Genomic DNA, 24,300 nt, shown 5'->3' on the forward strand with positions numbered 1-24,300 from the left:
ATCTACTAGTCTCACTGTCTTTATGCCTGGGTTATTCTGGGGTGTCAATCAGCCTCTCACTGATCTTTATCACATAAACAACAACAGTCGTCTAGTCTGAGGCTGGGAGGACGTTTCTCCAGGTGGATTATGGCGGGATGTTTAGAGGATTGTCTATTCATTCTTGTCAGCACAGATGAAGCTGTGTTTTAGTCTCATCATGAGTCTGAGCTAATACTTTCCTCCTCTACCTTTAGGGTAGCAGTGTAAAACTTTATGTTCACATGTCAAATTTACCAGCGTTTAACAACATAACCAATATTTTGAATGGTTTATAAACCAGAAAATACACATCATATGAAGTGTATTTTCTGGTAATTAGCTTTGTTAGATATTCTAAATATAGTGTATAAGGCCGGTTCTTTTAAGAACTGGTGAAGACTTAATCCTAAATCCAACCCATAGCATCCTGCATGTAGACTGTCCTGGAGACTCTAAGCTTCAATACTCAGAGTCACCAGAGCCATTTAAAGCATGGCATAAAGCAAATGAATAATATCAAAGCCCATCTGTGCCTTTTGGTAGTCCTGTAAATCTTGTACTGAACAGTCTTGCTTCAATTAAATAGTGACTTAATGACTACTAATGCAGACCCAGAAAGAAGGCCACTGTAAAATAATTAGTCATTATGGTGGTGATATTCTACTACATGTGACAAGGAGTGTGTTCCCGCTCACCTCTGGCCCTCGCTCTTGAGCATGGCATGACTCACTGTCTCCTTCTGAGAAGGACCCGGACTCGTCGCTTGAGTTGGTTCCATAGGACTGCTCACATTTGATTTTGGGTCGCACCTGGTTGAAACGAGCATCCCCTCCCACACTTTGCTCCTGCTGGTCCACATTGAGGCATCGTGCCACGTTGGAGCATGGCGAGGAGGAGAACTCGAACTGGGGCAGGCTGCAGGGAGAGCCTCCGCTACCGTCCTCTGCATAGGAGTAAGAGGAGCAGGAGCTGGAAGTTCTGGTGCGCGTCTCACAAGGAGGCGAGCGTGGGCATACTTTGATTGGCACTGGGCAGCTGGTGTTGGGGCGTGGACGCGACAGGACTGGGGGCTCAGAGGAAGTGGTGCTGGGAGAATAAGCCTGGGAGTTTGGGAGGGACTGGCAGGCTTCAGCCCACAGTCCTTTTGTCACTTGATCAGAAAGCTCCATTTCCAAAGAGTTCCCACCGGGGTAGGAATGTGCTGGCGGTCCCAGACGATTGGAGGCCCCTGAGGAAAATATGACACTTCGGCGGTCTAGCTCAACTTCCTGTTTGCAGACACCATCACAGGAAGCAGACTTCAGAGACAACCCTGCAGGGAAACCATCTACCTCCTTTGGGGATGTAACAGACAGATCCAGCTCCCCAGTAAAAGGCCTGAAGTCTTTTTTATGATCTCCCTGAGAGTTTCCTTTGTCCTGGGGGCAGACAAGTCTGTTGGTGAGTAGCTGCTGTGAAGTGTTGGACAGACTAGGAAGGTCTATTCCTTTCTTGAAGTAGGCTTGGAGGCAAGATGAGGACTTGTTTCTCTTGGTTCTTTCCAGAGATAAGGGGTTATCCATTTCCATAGCTGTCACACTGTCCTTGTCCCTGACATCCTGTTCATCTCCTGACAGGCACAAAGAGATGGTCTCTTCCTCTGCCTGCGGTTCAACTTTTATCTGTGTCACGGGCAGCCTGCCCTGACCCGGCAGAACCCCACTGATGCTGCTCTCCTTAATTGTGCTTGGAAAACCTGAGGTACTGGTGTGTGAGGAAGTGTCATTATTGTGCTTGTTACAAGCCCACTGATATTTTCTGTACTTTGGGCATCGTGGTAGATCTGATGCTCCATGTCGCTCAAAGTCCAGCCGGCCATCTGTCAAGTTACTGGACACAGTCATTGCTAACCTGTCATCATCAGGACTCTGAACGGAGGCCAGGGTGTCTGCACAATGCTGTGTCCTGGGGGAGGCGGGTCTTTCACACTCTGACTGCATGCTTTCATCCTCTGAGTTGATAGCCTCCGGTGCCCCCCTGTGGCAAAGCATGAGGTTGTCCTCCTCTCTGCGTAGCTGAGCCTCCAGGAAGCGAAAGCATGAGTCCTCGAGGTTGTGCATGCGCAGGAATTCTGCACAGCGGATGACCTCCTGGATATTTTCTCTGCTGAGTAACAGCTTAGCAGTGTAGGCAAACTGCAACAATGGGGCGAATCCCCTGGCAGTGACCTGCAAAGAGGAAAAAAAGGGAAATTGCCAGCATTACCATGAGCAAAGCCATAGTTCAAATTAGCTGGAGTATGGTGAGACAGCTGCAGCAAACACAAAGAGAGTAAAAGAAGAGTTAATCATTTTATCAGATCAGCATTGCACCTGCACTAAGATCTACAGGCAGGCTTGTGTGCGCCTTCATTCCTGTAGCACCGTGTGAGACATTCCTTCAGACTGACAATTCTTGCCTGTGAGTTTATCAGTTTTACATAGACCCATTCCTGTATGAGTAAAACATAAATCGATGCTTTAAATGAAACATGGTTTGTGTAAATGATGAACATTTCTCAAGGCGGTTCTATTTATAACCAATGTACAGATTTTACACTTCATTTTAAAAACTGAATTTGTTACCATAGTTTGATAGCTACAGTGTTAAGTAGATCTAATCCTGCTAAATGGAATAAAAAAGCCAGTATGGTCGCAGTCCTGCCCTGGCTCTCCAGTCTCACTCATTCTGTCAGTGCCCCCTGCGTCCTCAGGGCAAGTGGTTGTGAATTTGTAAGAACACAGCTTATCCCTGTAGCGGCCATGTGGCATGAGATGTAAGAGGGAAGTCTTCCATTTGGACTTAATGCCAGATAATTAGCTAATAGTCAGGGCCTGGAGAGTTGCAGGTCTATCTCTGCTCCTGTTGTCACTGAACGTAAGAGATGGGAGAAAGGAGTCCAAGACGTTGGTCTGTCTGCAGGGAGGGATCAGGATAAGGTCTATAGCAGGGTGAACACTCCACTCGGGTCAAACAACTAATCCCTGCAGCTTTATCCGGGCTTTTTCTGTGGCCACAGTTAAAACCTGTTAAATGTAATTATTGTGGTTTCACTCCAGAGTGACTACAGCATTGTTTATCTACTTGACACACCTTCTCAGAGGCTGACTGGTGCAACTCGCCTTACGAGCCTCAACAGACATCATCTGGAAACGAGACACAGAATGCAAACTGTTTATCGGCTGCTTTGTGAGCAGAGGAGAGGTGCAGAGGTTTCAGACACGGCATGGGCAAAAGAGTAAACGCAACTCAGCTGCATACAGAGACCCCTCATTCTTTTTACAGTCATGATATAAAAAAAAAGAAATACACATTACATTAAGTGAGTCCAATATGTTTATTTCTTCACATTACTTTCTATAATAGTCTTGTACTGTATTTTATTATTATTATTATTGTTAATCTTAACAGAAAAATCATATATTATTATTCATTTTTAATATTGTTAACATTTTGTGTGAACCTATATATCTGTTATATCTGAATTTCTATTCTATTCTATTCTATTCTATTCTATTCTATTCTATGTTTTACATATTATTATATCATAAAAGGTCAGGCAGTATTTTCCCTCTATATGTTTTAACTGTCTTTATTCCTGTATTTTATTCAATTAAGTTATTATATTTTTAAAATTATTATTTATGTAATGTTCCTGTGAGTATTTTGTGATTACTGAAGAAAGCATGTTATTCTTGGTTCGTGTTTGTGACATACCACAGTGCTTGCCCCTATTGCTTTAACCAAAGAATGTATTTCTAGATCTTTTACTTTTATAATCATTTGTCTCGCTCTGACAGGCTGGACATGTTATGTTTTGCACTTGTTTTACATGGAAGAGTAGCCATTGTCCAACATGGTCTTCAGGGTAAAAAAAAATTATAAAATACTTCAATCTCTGTAATTATCTGATCCATCATCCATATCAGAATAGAGGTTGTTAATAAAGGCAGACATCCTTTCAGGATCTACTACTGCTGATCCATTCTGATGGAAGTCTGAATGCGGTCCAGATGTTGGTAGCAGCAGAACAAAATGCCAGTCTGAGATACTGACCGATCTCTTTTCAGCTTTCTTAGTTACTATAGTACACATAATGGATAAAAAAGAGCATTACTTCAGTCACATCTGTCTTATGTCTATAGTCATTTTAATCCCTTTGACCTCTACATGTGATATTTTTTTTACTGTGGTTGATCTTCTTTCTCATGATCTCCTGAGGGCTGACAGTCACAGAACACATATACGCAGTAGCCTGGTGTATGCGAAATAAACAGCCATCACATAGTTTGACTTCAGGCACACACTCCCAGAGACCCGATGAGCAGTTGTGCTGATGGTGTGGAAGTAGCAGCCTGAAAGAGCTGCATCCAGAGCTGCTGATAAACAGCAAAGCTGCTGGAGGAAAATTGCTGAGCTACCAGAGATCTGTTTTCAGCTAGAATCAGCAGCAGCTACCAGTGGGAGCACATCTTTATGTGTGCCCAGCACCATATGTGATTACTCCACTGTTACAAGCACCACCACAGTCTATTAAACAAAAGCATAAAGTGAAGGGAAAAGGATGAAGGAAGGCAGAAGGGTACATTCAGGAGAAAAGTGAAAGGTAGGGAGAAAGGAGCAGTGTTGGAACCTAACTGTTAAAAGTGGAAGAACAGGGACTTTCCTGCCCATTAACTGTCTGCTAGAACAGCTGATACATTTCAGCTTTAAGAAATAAAGAATGAGACAAGTTAGTAAGACAAGCTAGAAGCTAACAACTCTGCTCTGGGTCTGAGCAGGCCAAATGCTACCATTACAAGGCAGGAAATGACAGGTAGTGTCCGGCCTGCTGGATATCCTTTCATAAACAAACTGAGCTGTATAATATCAGAACACACCCTGTGCCTTCAACAAGCACTACTGCTGCCTTCCCAGTCTAATTTATGCAAATGTGCTTCAGTGAATTCCTGCATGTCATGCATGCTAATGACATAGCAAAGCATGACAATAGACTATTTCGCCATGCAGGAGAAAATCTTCTGTTCCATCAGATCTGCTGAATAAGCTTCCATAAAGCTGTGTCTGAGTAACAGCTCTGTGGATCTGAAAGAGACGATGAACTGCACATTGTCAGCAGTGGATTAGGCTGAAATTCAGGAGGAGGAAACAGTGCAAAGACCACAGCATGCTGCAGAAAATAATGACTTCATCTCAGCAACTTACCTAACTCCACAATGGAAAGACCTGATCTACACCACAACTTGCACTAGAGCTGCATTCTATTCAGACTCTACCAACATATTAGATTTTTTTATCTGGATTCTGGGAGTTTTATCCTTCTGTCTACATATGTTTCTAAATTTATAACTACAGGGTAGTTCAAAAGTATTCACACCATAAATTTTCTACATTTTGTCAAATTATAGCTGTATACTTCATTATATTTTCATTAGCCTTATGGGACAAATAAACATAAAGTAACTCATTGCAAAGTGGAGGGAAAATTATGACAATTACAAATAACTGGATTATTAATTTGTATGAATCCCTTATCAGTACACTGACCCAGGCGACTGAATATTCTATCCAATATCGCATCCAAGTAGACCTTTGTGATTCCACATCTGCATACAGTGACGAGTTTCTCTAAGTGGCACCTCAGAACAGAGGTAAACGAGGGTCTGGAGCTACAACAACCAGGAATTCAGACCAAAGCATTGCAGTTCTACTTTATATAGACCATAAGAGAATGATTTACATGTGAAAAGAAATTATTTACAAACATGATGTGTCCACTTTAAACTTTACGAGAAAAATGTAAGCATCATTTTCAGTCACTGTAAGATTTTCTATTGGGGATGTGAACAAAGTGCCATCCTCAGAGACAGCTGAAGCTCAGACTTTCCTCACCCTGAAGCTAAATGAGCCCCCCTCCCCTGACGGTGGATTAAATCAGATAGTGAATGTCTAATCCACTGCTGGTGGAGTTTATAGTACAGACAGCACACTGGGGAGGGTATAACCCCATCTTTACACCCTTTAAAATAAACAGAGGTAATATCATTAGTCATTTTTGAAATTATGACTCACGGGAGCTTTTCTAACAGATAAAAGCTGACATACAGGCGAGAAGTCAGGCTTAGTTGTGCCTGAACAGAGCATCTTTCAGATCCAACTGATGAAATCTTTGCATTCTCTACATAAAGAGTGAGGCTCTCTGTTAATCATTCAGGGTTTTGCAGGTTTAACTCAAAGAGCTTAAATGAGAGGATGACACTTCAGGCTGTCACCTGGCAGGCTGGCTGCTAAAGGTGCTCCTCTATCTCGCCTCGTGCCACCAGACAAAGAGAACGCATCGTCTCTGTTAGCGTGCCACATGAGATGTGTCCTAGTATCGGTTGAGATAGACCCCCTGCTGGACCAGAGGGGGTGGGTAGCAGCGTAAGCCCTACTCCCACTGTAGCTTATCATTCCTCTCTGTAATGTTTCCTCTTCATCTCCTACCAATGAACCAACCCCCATCTGTAGAGGGAAAGCGCCGTTCCTGGCTCCTTACTACCACCATCTGTCTAACAAGCTGCATGTGTGTGATTGTTCGAGCCAAGCACTTGGTATGAGACAGGTCTGTGTGAGGCGCCTTCAGATTAGAAGGCATTGTGCAGGTCAGGCCCACACAGAGTTTAGTGAATAGATGTTGATTATCAGCTTATGTCTGGAATATTTTAGCCTTTGTTTCTGGGCCATTTTTGTTTATTTGCACACAAAGAGAATAAAGACACAGGGTCATAAGAGCGTAGAGCTAGGCAATATGGACAGAGTATGTCACAATATTTGTCTATTTTGAACTATTTCAAATGTTCAAACTGGGTTGAGTTGAGTTCAGTACAGTTATCATTTAGTTCTGAACAAATGCCATCTTGAGGCACTTTGCAAAAAAAAAAAAAAAAAGAATTTTGAATCCAGTTATTGATACTGCCAACATATCAATAACTAAAGGGATTTATTTAAACCTGTTGTAAATTGAACACAATTCCCTAGAGCATCTTGGGACATGCTTAATATCATGGATGTAGTAAAACTTACACTTTCTCAACAATCAATGTAATGTACAAAACCTATTTGGATAACTGCAAATATGTTTGCAGTTATCCAAATAGGTTTTGTACATTTGTAATGCAAATCAAATTTATATTGGCTTGCATTTTCTTTGTTATTGAAGCATAGAACTGGTCTTCATCCTTTTTATTGACATTTTATGTTCCTCAATAAAATATCGTCATTGATTTATTACCTGGCATAAATTTAAGGTTAAGTCTATTTACCAATATTAAAAACCCAGGTGGACAGAGGAACAAATGCAGAGATTGTCTTCAAAACATAAACTGCTACAAATATATTTAACATTACAGAGGATCATAACAGTGTTTCTGTAGATCCCAGCAGAAAATATGGTTAGGAAATGAAGAAGGATTTTAATTTCAATGTTTTGACAAAATGTATCAACCTAACCATATGATTATCCCAACAACTTGACTAGAAATGCTTGTTGCAGATGTTTGATAATGAAATCCTTTTATTCCAGTCCATCCTGGTTCTTTTCTCCCACAGCTTCCATCTGTTAAATTGGCACCAAATCATCCAGAAATCAACACACATTTTCTTTAAAAATTCTTAGATGTCTATCAGAAGCCATATAGAAATATAAATAAAAAACACAGATAATACACTATCAAAAATCTTTTTGGAGATACATTTTACAGTTGAATGCAAGATATATATATCCATAAAATATATCACATCTAAGTGTTATCTCATTTTGTGTTTGTTGGTTTTGGCCTGAATGAGGCAAAGAAAATATAGTCATACTGTAATTTCTATATTTTTCTGAACTTTTATTGAAATAATGCTATTTCTTCATATAAACGTCCATCAAGTATTTTTCTTGGTATCAGCATTGAGTTAGAAATTTTTGGGAACTCACCCAACATCCCTGAGCCCTGCAGTGTTTTTGTCAGCCTCTCTGCTGACATCTCTAACATTTTTAAAGACTGTCTAGCAGTTCTGCAGATGTTTGGGATTCTTCTTTTTACTGAAGCTTTTGTACAATAAGATCCTTCTGATCATTTGAGGCACCTCTGAAAACTATGGCTGGAGTTGAAGGATGTAAACTAGAAATAGTGAGAGAGTCCTAATAGGACAGCAGAGGTTTATTTATGTTTATGCAGATTCTCTGTTATTGATGGTTAGTGTCCAGTCAAGAAAACTAACGGCTGGAATGGAATCAGAAGTTGTTTCTAGAGGTGTTAATTTAAGGGCATTCGCCCTCTAACACATTTGTTTGGTTTTCAGTTGAATAGTTAAAGTTATGACATGATTTATCTTTGTCATACTTTTTTACCATAACAAAAACTTGGAATGTTAACATGGGTGTGTGCATTTTTATATCCAACTTAAAACAAAATGACAAAACAAATATGCCCAGCATTCTGTTTTATAGCAAACTATCTATCTATAAAATCTATCTACAGTTAGCTAGATTTTACAGTAACATCTGAACATTTAAAGGACAGTGAGACAGTTAAATGTGTATTTTTAGACTCATTTTAAAGAGTCAGATGACCTAGTGGCACATCTATGAAACCCAAGTGGTTTCTTGTAGGAATTCTGGAACATCTGAGGTCTGGTTGCTGGATCACAGTCCCACTCATTTCTTTTCTTATCGCAGCCCACTTAGTTCCATCTGCAGGCCTCAAAGTAAAACCCTTCATTCCTCCAGAAAGTTCTCACAAAGAACAATAAAATGATCAGCAAAGTACATATTTCATTTACATCTTGTCTGAATGCAACACGACCATGTTTCTTCAGTGGAGACGTCTCACTCTGATTCCTCTCATTAGTTCCGATTAATGGATTGCTGATTATCATGACTCCAGATCTGCTGAATCTCTGTTGAAATGATGTAAATATGAGGTAAGCAGTGTGCTTCCCTCTGTCACCTTTCAACAATGCCAGAGTGAAAGCAGGATTATTTTGTCCCCATGATGTGATAACCAACAAAGCCCTCTGAAACAACTGGCTGCCACTGTGCAAGCCTACAATCACATTAGAGAGAGATGATGTCACCAGCTGTGCCAGCTCCTGCAACTCCGGGGGCTTACAGGCCACAAGAGGGGGGTGACGGCAACATGGACAGAACCAGTGGAGGAGTGGTCTTTGTTTCATCTGACCTAATGTCTCCCTTCCTCCCAGCTAGAGACAAGGAGCTGATCAACACCAGTGGATACCCATAGGTGACATTACTGCAGATGCTGGACAGTCAGATATATATGTGATATATGTCAGTCAAGTGCTGCTTCAGCACAAGTAGCAATGCTGAAAGATGCAGTTCTGAGCTGACATGGAAAAGTGGCGGCAGAAAAGACCCTCCCCCAGCATCCTGGAGAAGACGGAGTTCAGGCTGGAGGCAGGGATGCGTCAGCAGACTGAAGCCACTGACCAGAAAGCATGGTGAGACATGAGACATAAAAACAACCATCATGGATGGTGGGAATAAAGGCTTGAAAACAGTCTGAGTGGAATTAATCTGTCTGTCTGTCTGGCTCTTTGTTTAAACAAAAGTGTCAGACAATTTTAATGGTAAGCAAATTCAGCAAAGTGACATAAGTAAATATCCCTTTCATGCATGAATTATGATCCTTTATGTAAAGATTTTTTTCAAAAGTGTTTTAATCTTCTTAAGGCATAAAAAAAGGTGGGGAAAAATTAGCAAAAAATAAATAAATAAATAAAAATAATTCTATGGTTTTTTTTCTACATAATCAGTTGGAATTTTCTCCAAATACAAAGTTATTTGGAAAATACATCAGTATTAATATTCAGGTGTTACTTGATTTCACAATATTTTTTTTACCTGCAAGAGTCCTCTAAAGTAGAAGGAGGGACTGGATATTTATGAGTTACTTTTTTGTCTGTCTGCCATATTGGATTTAACAAAAATGTTCTTGCACTTGCAGTGGATGGACAGTAGTTGATAGTGTAATGTATGATGCCCTAGTGTCCACTTCAGTGGTCAGTGTGCATTTATAACATAAAAATCCACAAGAAACACAAGAAAATGTCTTTTAGATAGCTGTCCACTGCAGACTGCTATGCATGAAAGTGATATTATAGCTATTTATATAACTAAAAACAAATATAAAATATAAATACAAATGTTATAGAAATATTATCAGCAGTATTATTAGGATAGAGAGCAATATAAAACAATATCCAAAGCTTCAAGCATCTTTCAAAACTCTTTCCATCCATCATCTGCAAAGAGAAAGAAAATGGCACAACTACAAACTACCAAGCCATGGTCATCCAGCCAACTGACAGGAGAACACTAATGAGGGAAGCAGCCAAGAAGCTCATGGTTCATCTGGAAAAGCAGCTAAGCAGGGACAGTCTGTGGACCAGACAGCTGTTAGTTTTGTAGCCTAGAGATCTGGCTTTATGGTAGAGTGTCAGATTGTTGAAAAAAGTCGAATTCCTCCACAAGGCATGTTTTGTACATGGGAAACATGTTAGAAGTAGAAAACTCACACTTTGACCTTGAGAAGTGGTGAGGGCAGCATCATTCTGTGGGGACTTTTCAGCAAGTAAAAGCGAATCTGGTCAAAGTTGATGGCAGGGTGGATGGAGGTAAACAGGTTAGTTACCCCGCAGGTAACTAACCTGCCTCTGACAGGCAACTCCTCTGTACATCCCAAACTTTGGGAGATTTACTTTACAGTAGGAAAATTCTCCTAAAAATATAGCACTAATTCTCAATATACTAATTCTCTGTGTCCAGGGTTTTCATTTTGTATCATGCAGCAATTTCAATAAAATGTCAAACTGTCAAAACATAAGGAAATGGACCAAAGGAATGTGGTTTATTACAGCAGTAACTATCCCCACAACATTAAAGACACCTTCATTGAACATTTACTTCAACGCGTCCACATCACACCTGAAACACACAGCAGCTCACACTTTATTTACACCAGCAGCCACTGAATGGAAGTGACTGAAAGTTCTGCCACGCAGTAATTATCTGAGTTAGGAAGAGAAAACATATTCATTTTATATAAGATGACAATTTGATTCAAGTGGTCTTTTCTGTAAAAAAACAAAACAAAACAAAAAAACATGTGACAGGTATTACTTTATTAATGCATTCTGGTCCCACTGAGGATCCACAGCTCCACTGCACATGCGGGATGTGGCCCAGTTTTCACAGCAGCATCTTTAGAGATGTGTGTGGGCGTGTGTGTGCGTGTGTGTGTGACATCAATATGTCAAGGGGGTGCCTTTATCGTGTAATTATTCCAGTGTGACCAGTATTTGCTTTGGCCTCTGGTGGTGAATCAGGTCGTTCCTTCACATAGATTCAGTCAGGGTTTCAGGACACGTCATAAATCATTTTATCATTTTGTACTAAAATACACAAAAATAACTGAAGAAAATGTGAACAGAAGTTTTGGACTCTGTGGAGAACTCCTGACTCTGATCAGTACAAAGTGACACGGAGGTGAGGTGCTGTTCAACCTGCTGCTGAGTGCTACATGTCCCTGGCGCTGGCTGGTGTGAGATAGCACATGCTAATTGGCAATTTATGCAAACTCATTGGCAATCAAACTGCTACAGACTAAATAATGTTCCCTTATGTCACATCTTTATCTTTATCCTACAATGGATGACAGACCTAATTATAACAGATTTTTCCTGCCATCTCTTCTCAGAACAATAATATGATTCAATCATACTCCACCCACCCACATACTGTCATTGTCATGGCTGTTCCTCAATTCTTGTGCTCTTCACCTTGCTAAGAACACCTTCCATAAATACCAAATTCTGCTCATTAGCCTTTTTGTTATTATGTTTGCTGGTAATTAGCACTAGCTCTGAGTGTCCTGAAGATTCACATTTTGGTATGAGAACCAAACTCCAAGAAGTCTCCTATCTGTCCCTGTAGTGCTGTAAAATCTTCGCCTTACTTAAAAAAATATGCAAACTCATTGGCTCAAACAAATTAAGTTAAGTAAGCTTAAGATTAGTAAGTGAACCTCATTTAGCTTAGTTGTGTTTTACCTCTGCGCCAACAGCACCCCTCTTTCCCACTTAACAGAATTACTAATTACATTAAATATTTGAAATACATAATATAAACAAAAAATATATAATACTGGCTCCAGAAAATAAAAAAAACCTCAAGTAAAGCATTTGTACTAGGATACATGCAGTATTGAGTCAAAGTAATTTCCAACACAGAAAAAAAATTAACGAATCCATCTCCAGTAGAAAGCTGGAGAGACTTTTCAACCACAAATTCCAAGAAACTTGCTAAAAGTGAGTGAGTGATGATAGCAAATTTGATGCTATCATCACTCAATACAATTTTCCATTTAGAGTGCACGTGTTGCCTTGTGATGGACTGAATCCTGTGCAGGGTGACCCCGCCTCTTGCCAGTTGACCACTGGAGATAGACATCAGCACCACTGGTGACCACATTAGGGATAATTGTGTAAGATAATGGAGGGATGGATGGATGGATGGAGTGTACCAGTGTTGAAATGGGGTACAACAGCTGTTTGTTCTGCTCAGCACCTGACTCAGCTGTAGAAGGGAGGAATTACTGTGATGACGAGGTATAAAGTGGTGTTCTGAAGCCTGACTGTCGCTGTGCTTCGTTAGCCTGTGATCTGTCCGGAAGATCAACCTGCTTCTATTGCTTGTTGATTGCTGAGCTCTCACCTCCCCATCACGCAATAACACAAAGGAGTCCTTTCAAGTATGATAATGCAAAAAGACAGACACTAAAGATAATGCATTTCTTTCATTCAGTGAAATTACAGTGAGAGCAGGCCATGAATCTCTTGAGGAACATCATTCATGATCTTAGTTTTCTAGCACCACTCTTATTTCTTTAAGACTCAGGCTATTATTTTAGTTCTACTTAGAAACCCACCTCTAAAAGTAGTCTGTAACAGCTGCAATACAGTGAGACCCAAATGAACATACTTGGGTTCTATAGCTAACGGATACTCTAGAGACGTGTGCAACACAGTGTACCCACCTGTTCCTCCTATCACAAATTTGAAATGAGACTTCAAAAACTACAGCAAACTTGTTTTGACTTTGCTTGATCAAAAAAGAATGAGGTATCCCATTCCCATGTTGCTAACAGCTTTCATAACTGCACATCCTCTTCTGGTTTTACACTTTCAGCCAGTTCCTGATAATCTGCATGCCCAAGAAAAGATGCCTTCAAGCTCTTCACATGCTACAAATGAGAACAATCAACCTTTATTAGCATCCCGGCCCCCCTGTCTCAAGTTGTCATGAAACTTTGCTGCCTATTGTGCTTTTTTAAACCATGAAGAAAGCAGTTCAAGAAAACTCTGTTAATGGATTCAGAAAATATGAGCTATGAGCACCACTTTTTAATGGTGCACTAACCTCCTTAAACTCTGAAAGATTGTGTAAAGGTCACACACCAAGATGGTAGAAACAATGAGCTTGTTATGCCAACATTTGACTTTGATTTAATGTTTAAGGTTCTGTGTTTTAGCAAATAAAAACAATAACTTTGGAGAGTTAAACAAATCGCTCAGATTTTGTTTGTTGGTCTCCATATTCTACCTCCAGCTCCTAAATAAGCATTTTCTCCCCACTGAGTTAGTGCTAAGAAAGAAACAGTTTATCAGTGACCAGAACAAGAGTTTGACGCAGTAAAGAACTGGTTCTAAGCAAGCACGAGAACAAGTGTAGCAGTGGAAGCAGTGTGTTTATCGGACCTACCTCTTCTGGAAGGCTAACCACCAAGGCATTCTCTGCTTGGCCAACCAGCGCCTGGAGAAAATACTCGCTGCAGGCAGCCAGCACGGCCCGGTGCCCTCGGAACTCCTTGCCCTCCACCAGGACAGTCACATCACACAGGATATCCTGCTTCCGCTGGTCATTAAGGCAGAGGAGGATATTGGTACAATGAACCGTCGACTCATACACATACATGGGGTCTTCAGTCTTCTCATCCACGGACATGCCGCTCACACCCTAGAAATAGAAGCACAACATGGGTGGAGTCAGCTTACAATCAAGTCCAGTGAGTGCATGCCATGGGACTGACATCAGTAACGGCAGTCTACAGCAGCCAGCCTCATCACTCAGCCTGTTTAATAAAGTACCAATGTACAAAATTTGAAACTGAAATGGAATCAGGTTTGTTTGATATCTGTGAGCTCAATACTTCCATATTTATGGAATGTGATTCCATATTTACTTGAAGCGATGAGACAGTTCAACTGGTTTCCCTCCAAACATCGTTCTGCTCACCATTCCCTGGAAGGAGAGCTCCATCTTTTGTCCAACACCCACTAAACACACACTTACACAAACACAACGTCCTCATATGACCTTTATATGAGATCATGTTGGCATTTCTCTGCTCTGAGTGCTTCTGTTTACAAGGTAGAAAATCTTTTGACGGCTACATTTGCTGACACAAACCACACTGTATTTGGGTTTTCTGCTCCTCTGTTTTCCTACTGTGTTCCTCTGAACACAATCGCTAAGGATACCTTACTGAAGAGCAGGGGAGTACTTTGATTTACAGACTAGGACTATGTGATGATTTACAAAGTTTTCTAGTATATTTCTTTGGAGGGTTGCCATCCATGTATCCCTCCTGACAAGTAGGATTTAATTGAGTTAGTTTTTACATAACACGAAGACCAAACACTACAATTTATAGACCTTTTTTTTTTTTTTACAAGGAATGATAAAAACAGTTTTTTACACAAAAGACCTTGTATTTTCATCTCCGCAGATAAATTAACACAAGTCCATTTTTCCTCATATGCTTCCCCAAAGTCCATAGGCAGGTAAACGCTCCTGCACAAATTTGCCCCATAGCAAGAGAGTTGATGTGATAAAAGTCTGTCAGAGGCAGAACCAAGTTTCAGTTTTTTCTTTTATCATGAGCAAGTTTTGATTCGGTGACGTCACAGGATTCCAGGACTTCCATTTGACATGTTGAAGCAGCTGGAGCACAGGAGAGGACGTATTTTTCTTTTGTTTGGATTTTTATCAGGCCCACAAAGATTGCAGCCACCCAACAACATACAGTGATGTGACAAGCAAAAGACAAGGGGTTAAACAGCATCAGATTTATTTCATTCATGGCTGTATGTGTGTCAGAATGGTAGCGGCCGTTGTTGCAATCACCTCGTTTGGATGGCATAAAGCATCTATGCCATCCCGTTTGCAAAGATGGCAACATGAAAGAAACCAGCTTGAGCAGCAGACCAATCAGGTGAGTCCTGGTGGAGACTGGGCGTGATTATGGCAGGTCTTAAAATGAGAGAGGAAAAAATGCAGCCAGCTCAGTGTAACAAGCAGGTTGTCACAAGAACACCAGTGAACTGAATCAGAATGAAGAGGTGACTTTGTCCTTTTGGCCTAGTTCTACACAATGTTCAAAATTATATTTTCCCTGAACAGCCCTTAGGCATTCATGTGTGTGTGGGCGTGTGCGTGTGTGTGTTTGCTTTAGTTGGTGTAGTTTTTCAGATAAATGTTGAGGGTTAGATGGCGTTGGGCCCCCTGACAAAAATGAAATTGCCCCCCCCGCCCACCATGCAGCTGCTGTTACAATTTCTTGAGTCTATCTGACCTATCAAAAGCGTCACAATTTTAAAGGCTTGCAACTGCCTTTCTTTCTTTGGTCCAATACTGATACTAGGACAATATTTACTGCTCATGAATTTTACATCCAACAGTCCACATACAGTATGCAAGAAGGTTGCTTAACTTTTTTCTGTTAGTTTTAGATTACTGAAATGTCTCTCCCCACGAGCAAGTCATAGGCAACGTGCACAATACACATAAAGCAATCCAGACTTCTCAAAAAATGCTATGTAGTTGCATTTTATTCAAGCTGCAGTATATAACTTTAATAAAAAAATATGCTTTCTCCGTATTTGTTAAAGCTGTCAACATGTGGTGACAGTTTGTTATGAGACAGACAATCTGTGAAAACAACCAATCTCCTCCACTTTGTCCCTGAATTACTATTGCTGGCTAAAGTAATGCAACGTTCCGGCCAAAACAACCAATAAGAACCAGGAGGAGGGTCTTAGTGCTGTTAATCAACTTCATTCACTCACTGCTATATGTGCCAATGGTGGAGAAACAACTTATCATTACAGGAAAGTTGTTTATCTGCCATCACTGGTAGCTTTTCAAACTAGACTAAGCATTTACAACAGGCTATGCCAGCTGCAGCATAGCACAGAGGAAGGGGAGGGAGGATGAGCAGCCACATGAGATTGTGATTGACAGCACTAAAACTCTCCTGCCACTGACTGGTTGTTTTTAGCACTTTTAGAAAGCAGAGGAAATAGATTTTTCACAGATTATCTCTCATACCATACTGTCACGACATAATGTCAGTTTTAACAAATATGTGAAAAAAATATATCTATATTTTTATAAAAGTTACATACTGCAGCTTTAATTTCACTCAGGAGAGGATCAGGAGGGACATGGACTAGAGCTGCTCCTGACTGACTCATCTGTTGTTAAGTGGTAAAAGTTACAGGGACACGTTAAATATATGAATATTTTTTAAATTTTTTCCTTAATTCATTAGATGCTAGTGAAATTGAGGCAAACAGTAGTTTGTAGCTAAGCTAACTATGCTAAATGGTTGATAATCTCACACAGTCTACCCACCTCTCTTGGAGAAAAACTGGGTTATAAATAGTCACTCTTGCCTTTTTCTTTCTCTCTATTATATATATTTTTTTGAAAACCTGACTTTATTATTTTTCTTAGCAGCATAGTAGCTGCCACAGTCGTTCTTGTTTTCTACTGACTGCTGCTGAACACCGTCACCATCAAGCCCTCCAAGCAGGAACGAACCATTTCCTGCAGATCCAGGAAGGTTCAGGGTAAATATGGATGTGTTTTTTGATCTGGAAGTGGGAATATTACATTTTTACTGCTAAAAACAATCTTCGAAAATACAATATGATTCATTTTGTTATTGACAGGGGCCCAATTTTTTTTTTTTTCTATGAACAAAAAATAAATAAATAAATTGTGGAGGGCCCACTGTTGGTCAGGGGCCCTTAGAATTGTCATAACGTCCCCCCCCCTATACTGCGCACCTGGTTAGATGTGATCACCGAGAATAACATCTTCATTTAATTCAAACACCCTACTTCTGATCTGGAAGAAATTAATGTAAAAAACAAGATGGTAGATAACGTAAACTTTATTTGCACTCCCTGAGTGAGCACATGAGTCATAATCCCCTTTCAGATCATACTTTCAATCTGTGATTTACATGTGTTCTTTATGCCTCAATGATCTGCTAAAAAGAGCTGGTACAGAACGGAGGTTGAAGTTAACTCATGTCTGACCTATCTCAAAACCTCAATGACCATCTTAAAAGACTCTGTAATGTGTGTGATGTAGTGATATAGTACAAACTTAAGAGAGTAGCATTAAGGTGTTGAGACAAACAGAGCACAGAACCCAGTGTCTGTCTAATGTGAGGAATACTTTAGTCAGCAGGAAATGATGCAGATAAGCACATGTTGAGGATGACTGTTCGTCCATCATGCTAACTAGTTTCTTCATTCATGGCAGGTCCGGTTTGGGGAACTAACTGTAGCATAGCAGAGAACAAGGGGGATGGTGTGAGCATCATGCACACAGAGTGATTGACAGCACTAAGATCCTCCTCCTGGCTCTGATAGGTCCTGTTTCTGTAGGGAGAAGGCAGAAGAGCTCCACTGTTTCATAGATTACCTGTCTCATATTAAACTGTCACAACACAGGGACAGTTTTAACAAGTATGTAAAAAACATTTTTTTTAATGAAAGTTACATACTGCAGCTTTAAGGTCAGAATAACCGAAAAAAATCAAAGCAATGCCCACTGACTCAAATTTCATACACTCAACAGGAGAAAATGTCCATTTGATAAAGAGAAAATGTATCTGAAATCCTCTTGGTAAAATCAGACAGAAAGTTCATCCTTACTGGTGTCTATAAGTCAGGGGTCTCAGACTTCAGTCCTCAAGGGCCAGTGTCCTGCAACTTTTAGATGTGCCTCTGCTGCACCACCTGAATAGAATAATTAGGTCATTAAGGCTCTGGAGAACTGATCTACGCAAGGAGGAGGAAATTAAGCTATTTCATTCCAGTGTTTTGTACAGTACTTGTGGTGCATCTAAAAACTGCAGGACAGCAGCCCTTGAGGACTGGAGTTTGAGACCCCTGCTATAAGTAGACCTGCAATTACTATATTTACAATCATTATTCAGTTTGGTACATATTTGTAAGTTGTGAACTGATGTGCATTAATACTTCAAGCAAGAAGTCAGAGACTATCCTCCAGCTTGTGAAGACAAAAGGTATCTTTGTTTAAAGAAAATGGCAATCAGAATGAAAAACAATGAAAAGCCATACTCCTGTAAAAATGAAACTATTTCCTGGCTAAAATGACTACTGCCTAACTGAGACTTTATTTACTTCCATTTTTTACTGAGGGTACCACGACAATTTTGTTATGTTCTGGAAACATAATGACAAATAAAAAATCTTATGTCTTATGTTAAAGGCTCCAATATTACATGTAATTCTTTTTACAGTTGTTGTCTGTACCAGCTATCCCAGTTTAATTATTTCTTAAAGCAGCCAGAAAGGCACTGAGAATATTACATGAGCAATAAGTTAGCATTATAAACATCGATGCAGCTTTTTAAAAAACTTTTCTCACAAAGTTGAGGAAACTGAAAGATGTAAGCTTCAATTACTTATTATTTATTTTTAAATAAACATGTCTGGAAACAAATCCTCCAACAGTTGAGAAACACACCAGCAGACAGCCTGAACCTCTGACCCTAAGCTTGAACTACAGCAGTAAAGGAGCAGCCTTGGGATCTGAGCTTTTGTCCAGTCAGCCACAGGAATAAACACAACTGACAACTCAGCAGAGGAGGCCCCATGTAAATAATCTACTACCCACAGGAAAACACAGTAACAATGATGTCTCACACAAGCAGAGGCACACAAACACAGACTACAGTTAGGGAAGTAAAGCTCTGTGTTAATGTTCAACTCTGACCAACTTGTAGGAATAGTTTGACAGTTACAGCTCTCCATTTTAACAACTACATCAACAACAACTGTGCTCCTGGCTGGCCGACCAAAATATTTCTCTCTGGCTTTCCTGGGATAATGACCTGCCTTCTAAGAAATCCACACAAACACATCTTCCATCCTGTAGATGTGGTTGTGATGCATAGAACACTCTAAACACAATATTTCTACCATGTTGCATTGTGGAAAATATTCATGACACAGACTGCACGAGAAGACGTCCACAGGTGTGCACCAACTGACATGTCCAGATATAAACTTCAGAAGATAACAGTTTGAAACAAAAATCTGACATTCCGGATAGCTTATCCTTTCTGCAGATTTTTCTTTATTTGACCAGGAGCTCTCAGGCCTCTTCTGGAGTTACTGACATTCTCGTGCTGAGAAGTGAGAAGGCTCAGAGCCGACCACAGGGTTTACTGCAGGCTGGACCAGAGCTGTGGATGAAGATTGACATTACTTCCTCATCAACACAAACACAGTTTTTGGGGTAACAGATCACTTATATTGCTAACACCCCTGACCAGCAAACATTTCCATACACTGTAGCAGAGGACAACCAGGAATTTTTCTCTGTCTGATATTAGATCAAATTGAATTTTCTCTGTTTTAGTTCAGTTAGTATTACCAACATTTTTCAATTTGATAAATTCCAGAACAATAAGGGATTTTCCATCATTACTTTGTTCACTGACATCTGTATTTGCTGCCTTCAACTATAAACTTGTGTCAAACATTCTGGGTATCCTTCCACAGCGTTCTCACTGTGTAGTTCACAACTGGTGCACAGGGACTGAGAGCAAGACTTTGTGATGGCCACTCCTAAACACTTTGCTGTCCTTAAGCTACTGTGTTGTGAATTTTGCAATATGCTTTGGGTCATTGCTATACTTTTTGGGAGCTTTGGGGGGGGAGGGTGATCTCTGATGATCTCTGTACAGCAGGTCTTATATTCTCTTGTACACAGCTGTAACTTGTTGTCTCCTTCTGCCTTCCTGTAGTTGTCATTTTAGCTGCTTTCTCTTGTCCCTCTGCCTGTTTGGTTTCATCTCTGCTATATAATAACACCGGGAAGCATAAGAGACTATTCAGGATGAAATGCTACTATTAATGAGATTAACTAATCTGCTGCTCTATTTGTCACCATAGAGCAGCAGTGGCTCTGCATCCGTGGCTCTCTCTTGTCTTTTGGTTAATTCTCATCCTTTTTGTCTCAACAAAGTAATCACTTTGTTGAGGCAAACTCTTTAATAGTTAATTTATTCACGTGACTTCTGTCTTTGCTGAGCTGGCATCAGACATAAACTAGTCTCATTGTTGCATCTTTTATCCTTTTGGTGTCTGCTTCTTCTCTCTTGCCTCCATCTCTTTTTCCCCTCTTCTGCCTCTTTTTCATCTCTTTTCAGACTAACTTCCAGTAACATATCAGTCAATTAGTGCATTTGCAAACTGTACTTTGGGTATGTAGTAATGGCTTCTTCTTCTCTGAGAGGCCTTTCAGCACACATCAGGAGAGGACTTGATTTGAAACTCTCTTCCCATGTTCAACCAGCAACAGATAAACCTTCAGGCATCTGGAAATATATTATTTTATATTATGTTAGAGAAAGTCCATACAAACACATCTTCTATCTAGAATGGAATGGCATATTTGTAATGATCATAATTTGTGAGAACCATCTAATAATTGTAATAATGTGGTAGTGTAATGAGCAATAATAGCACAAGTTGAGTCATTCCAGTTCAGCAGGGAGGACAGCGGTAGAAACAGAAGCTTATGGCCTTCTTTGCAACACCTTCAATCTTCTGTATTGTATATTTGAGTCATAAGTTGATCAGTTTTACACATTTGACAATATTTTCATCAAATTCATAATTTTTGACCTGTTTCTCAGCGACTCATTTACAGAGCAGGTTTGTAATAAAACAGATATTACCCTGTGGCTCCTTGCAATAAAAAGGATTAGTCTCAATTGCTGCTTTTGCTCTCACAGAATTCTCATCAGAGCCCATTCAGGAAGAGAGAGGAACATAAACACTGTGTTACTGTGAGGTTCCCTCCAGATCTCTGTCATTACACTGAGGATGAACATGTTTTTATTGGAATTTATTATTTATATCTGTTGGATGCAATTAGGCCAAAGCCATACATACTGTATGAAGGAGTAAATGTAAAAATAAAGACAATAAAATGTTATATAGTATGTGTTAGAAATGACTCCACTTCAGCTGTTTGTAGAGAAAAACCAAGTGCAACTAAAATACCCCAAATTTGATAAAAGCATGAGAAGTAAACTTCAGTTCAAAGTATGAGAAGCACATGTTCAACCAAATCAACTCCCAACTTTAAAGCAGTCCGGCTGGGTGATGGTCTTTACATGCTCAGAGGTCATTTTGGATAACCAGGACCACCTCCAGAGTGCTGCACAAACCTTTAACCAATCACAGTCAGCCTGAGAACCACACAGCCACCTCACCTGCATGACCTTCCCCACATGAGTCTGCACTTAGCCTAACCGTTTAAAGGATCTGAATGATTTGGAGTCCACACTGAATCAAAGACAGTTCATGTCATCAACATGAACTGAGGCTCAATCACTCTGCATCAAGCACAGAGACCGAAAAGTTACAAAAAAATCTCTGGTGCTGTTGACAAAATTAACAAAAAGAAAGCAAACATCTCATAACACGAAACAGAGAAAAGTATCAGCATGTGAAGAAGACGTTATGCTCGGTCCACTGACCAGGAGCTAGTGAAATGCACTGACTTCTACAGAAGCTGAAGTTTATTTCTCTTTAACGTCAGATTTACAGTTCACAACCCCCACCCCAAAAAACAAAACATACACAACAATGAAGAGTTATCAGCTGGATGGTTTTACCTCAGGAACGTCTTAGCACAGATCCAGTCATTTTGTTTTTCCACTATGCTGTGACAACTTTCTAATGTCTCTCTCTGCATGCTACCAGCAGGCATCTAAGCCTATCAGCGTCTGTGGGTGGTGAGGATGACTGAGCAACTAAAGTATGTATGATTGTGAGTGTGTGTGTGTTTGTGTGATGACATGCCAGAGTATTTTTGGGCTATGCTGATTTAAATGCAGCTTGCATGAATCATGACTTCCCACATAGTATGTCAGTGTGCAGAGTTAGTCATATAACTGTCTTATATGGTAACGCGCTGCACATGTGATAGCAACACTGGAGTTATCTACAGACGGGGCTCTGAGGAGCTGCTGTGTCTCAGCCCTGTGCTGGGCTCCATGTGATCCACACTGTCCTTATTTCAGCTCATCTCTTAAAAAAATCATTTTTACAACAATATTTATGAATTTGATTTTCAGTTTTTGAGACATTTTGTTGTGGCGTAACATGACTTAACCTATTTTGGTTACAACAATAGCCTCAAAACGAATACCACATCATTACACAAGCACACCAATCTCCATAAGGAACAAAAGTTCTTTGATTTCGCTGGAATATAAAGAAAGTTATGTCTTTGCAGAGATGGCACACCTGCGCACACAGCAATCTGTTGAAACCTCTTCCTGTGCAACCGTCTGAATAAACAGAAACACAAGTATACAGATTGCTACATTTGCATGAACAGGAAACTTCCTTACTGAGGGATGAAACACCCCAAACTCAGCCAAATGGAAGACCTTTTAAAATGAACACGACCAGGTTATGCAAACAACCTTTAAAGCAACAATCATCTGTTTCTAATTCAGGCATTTTTGCAAATATTTATGCTGCCCTGTGGAAAGTAATTACTGCACAATTTGAGAATAAGAATAGCAGAATTTGAGTCAAGAAGGTTCTGTCTATTATGGACAATAAACAGCACCCTCTCCACCACATAGTGGACAGACAGCAGAGCACCTTCTCACATAGGCTGCTCCAGCTCCGCTGTCGTAGGGACAGATACAGGAAATCCTTCCTGCCACATGCCATCTCACTGTACAATAAAAGCTAAATCATTGTTCTGCACTAATCAGTCCAATTTTGCACAACTGCACTGTGGCACACTTGCTATACTGTACCTGCATTTTTTGAATCTTTGCAAGGACTGCTCTAAGCTGCTTTTTATATTGACAGCATGTTATATTTTATTTTTATTTTTACAATTGATACTCAGTGGTGGTTGTTGTGTGTCTTGTCTCTATGCTGCTGTAAGTGCGAAATAATTTCCCTGCTGGGATCAATGAAGTAATTCTATTCTATTCTATTCTATTCTAATTTTATTTTAAAAAATAAAAAATTCAAAGTAGAATCTTTTTTAAAAGTGCACTCTCAAAGGCCTCATGGAAAAAAAGACAAGTGGAAAGTCTCCCCGTAGGAAAAAGTTGACGCAGAAGCAGCGCCCACGTCAAAACCTTCAAAAGCCACATCTGTACACATGCATGTGCATCTGTGTGGGTGTGTGTGTGCATGTAATCATTTGTGTATATGTGAGCAGAATGAATATATAAGTTTGCTGATAACACAAGGTAGGAGTTAGAGGTCATGTTGCTCATGGTGAGTCCAGCATTGTGTCTCATTCTACAGGCTTCAGCTGCTGGAACAGAAACAGACATGCAAATAGACCCCTGCTATTGATAACATAAATAAAAAAATTGTTTGACCATGCAGGCTGTTGTTCATGTTTTCCTATCTCTGAAATACATTAAAAAACAATCCATTGGTTTCTAATACTGACACCTGAGTTGCTTTGTCTCCCAGGGAAATTCCCTTTTGTTTTGAAATCTAATATGAGAAATGTGTGAAGCTGGTGAATCCCAAACACAAGACATCTCTATATAAATGTATTAATAGTAAACAATATCAAACAGGCTGCGATGGACTGGTGACCTGTCCAGGGTGACCCCACCTCTCGCCCAAACGAGAGAGGCACCAGCACCCCTCCTGACCTCGCTAGGGACAAGGGTGTAAGAAAATGGATGGATGGATGGATGGATGGATGGATGGATGGTGAGAAGAAGCAATCCCTTGGCTGGGGTGGCCACCTCCTGGCTCCGCCCCTGCTCCAGCCACTACTTCCTATCTGAAATCACTTGTTAAGCCAAACAGGACAATACA

The 24,300-nt window shown here is 40.2% G+C and overlaps 1 protein-coding gene across 3 annotated transcripts in view; it reads right to left on the reverse strand.

Moving 5' to 3' along the window:
- The window catches only part of bach2b (BACH transcriptional regulator 2b), an 83,429-nt gene that overhangs the window by 13,776 nt on the left and 45,353 nt on the right, over positions 1-24,300 (reverse strand). For 2 of the 3 annotated variants that reach the window (XM_028039868.1, XM_028039867.1), the window contains 2 exons: positions 13,850-14,104; positions 717-2,228 (listed from right to left, as the gene is read on the reverse strand). In XM_028039868.1, coding sequence (XP_027895669.1) covers positions 717-2,228; positions 13,850-14,092 — 1,755 coding nt within the window. In that variant the 5' untranslated portion in view covers positions 14,093-14,104. Of the gene's footprint in view, positions 1-716; positions 2,229-13,849; positions 14,105-22,103; positions 22,188-24,300 lie in introns of those variants that run through there. The other variant, XM_028039869.1, reaches the window with a different exon arrangement.

This window comes from Xiphophorus couchianus, chromosome 15, assembly GCF_001444195.1.
Source record: "Xiphophorus couchianus chromosome 15, X_couchianus-1.0, whole genome shotgun sequence".
NCBI lineage: Eukaryota > Metazoa > Chordata > Actinopteri > Cyprinodontiformes > Poeciliidae > Xiphophorus > Xiphophorus couchianus.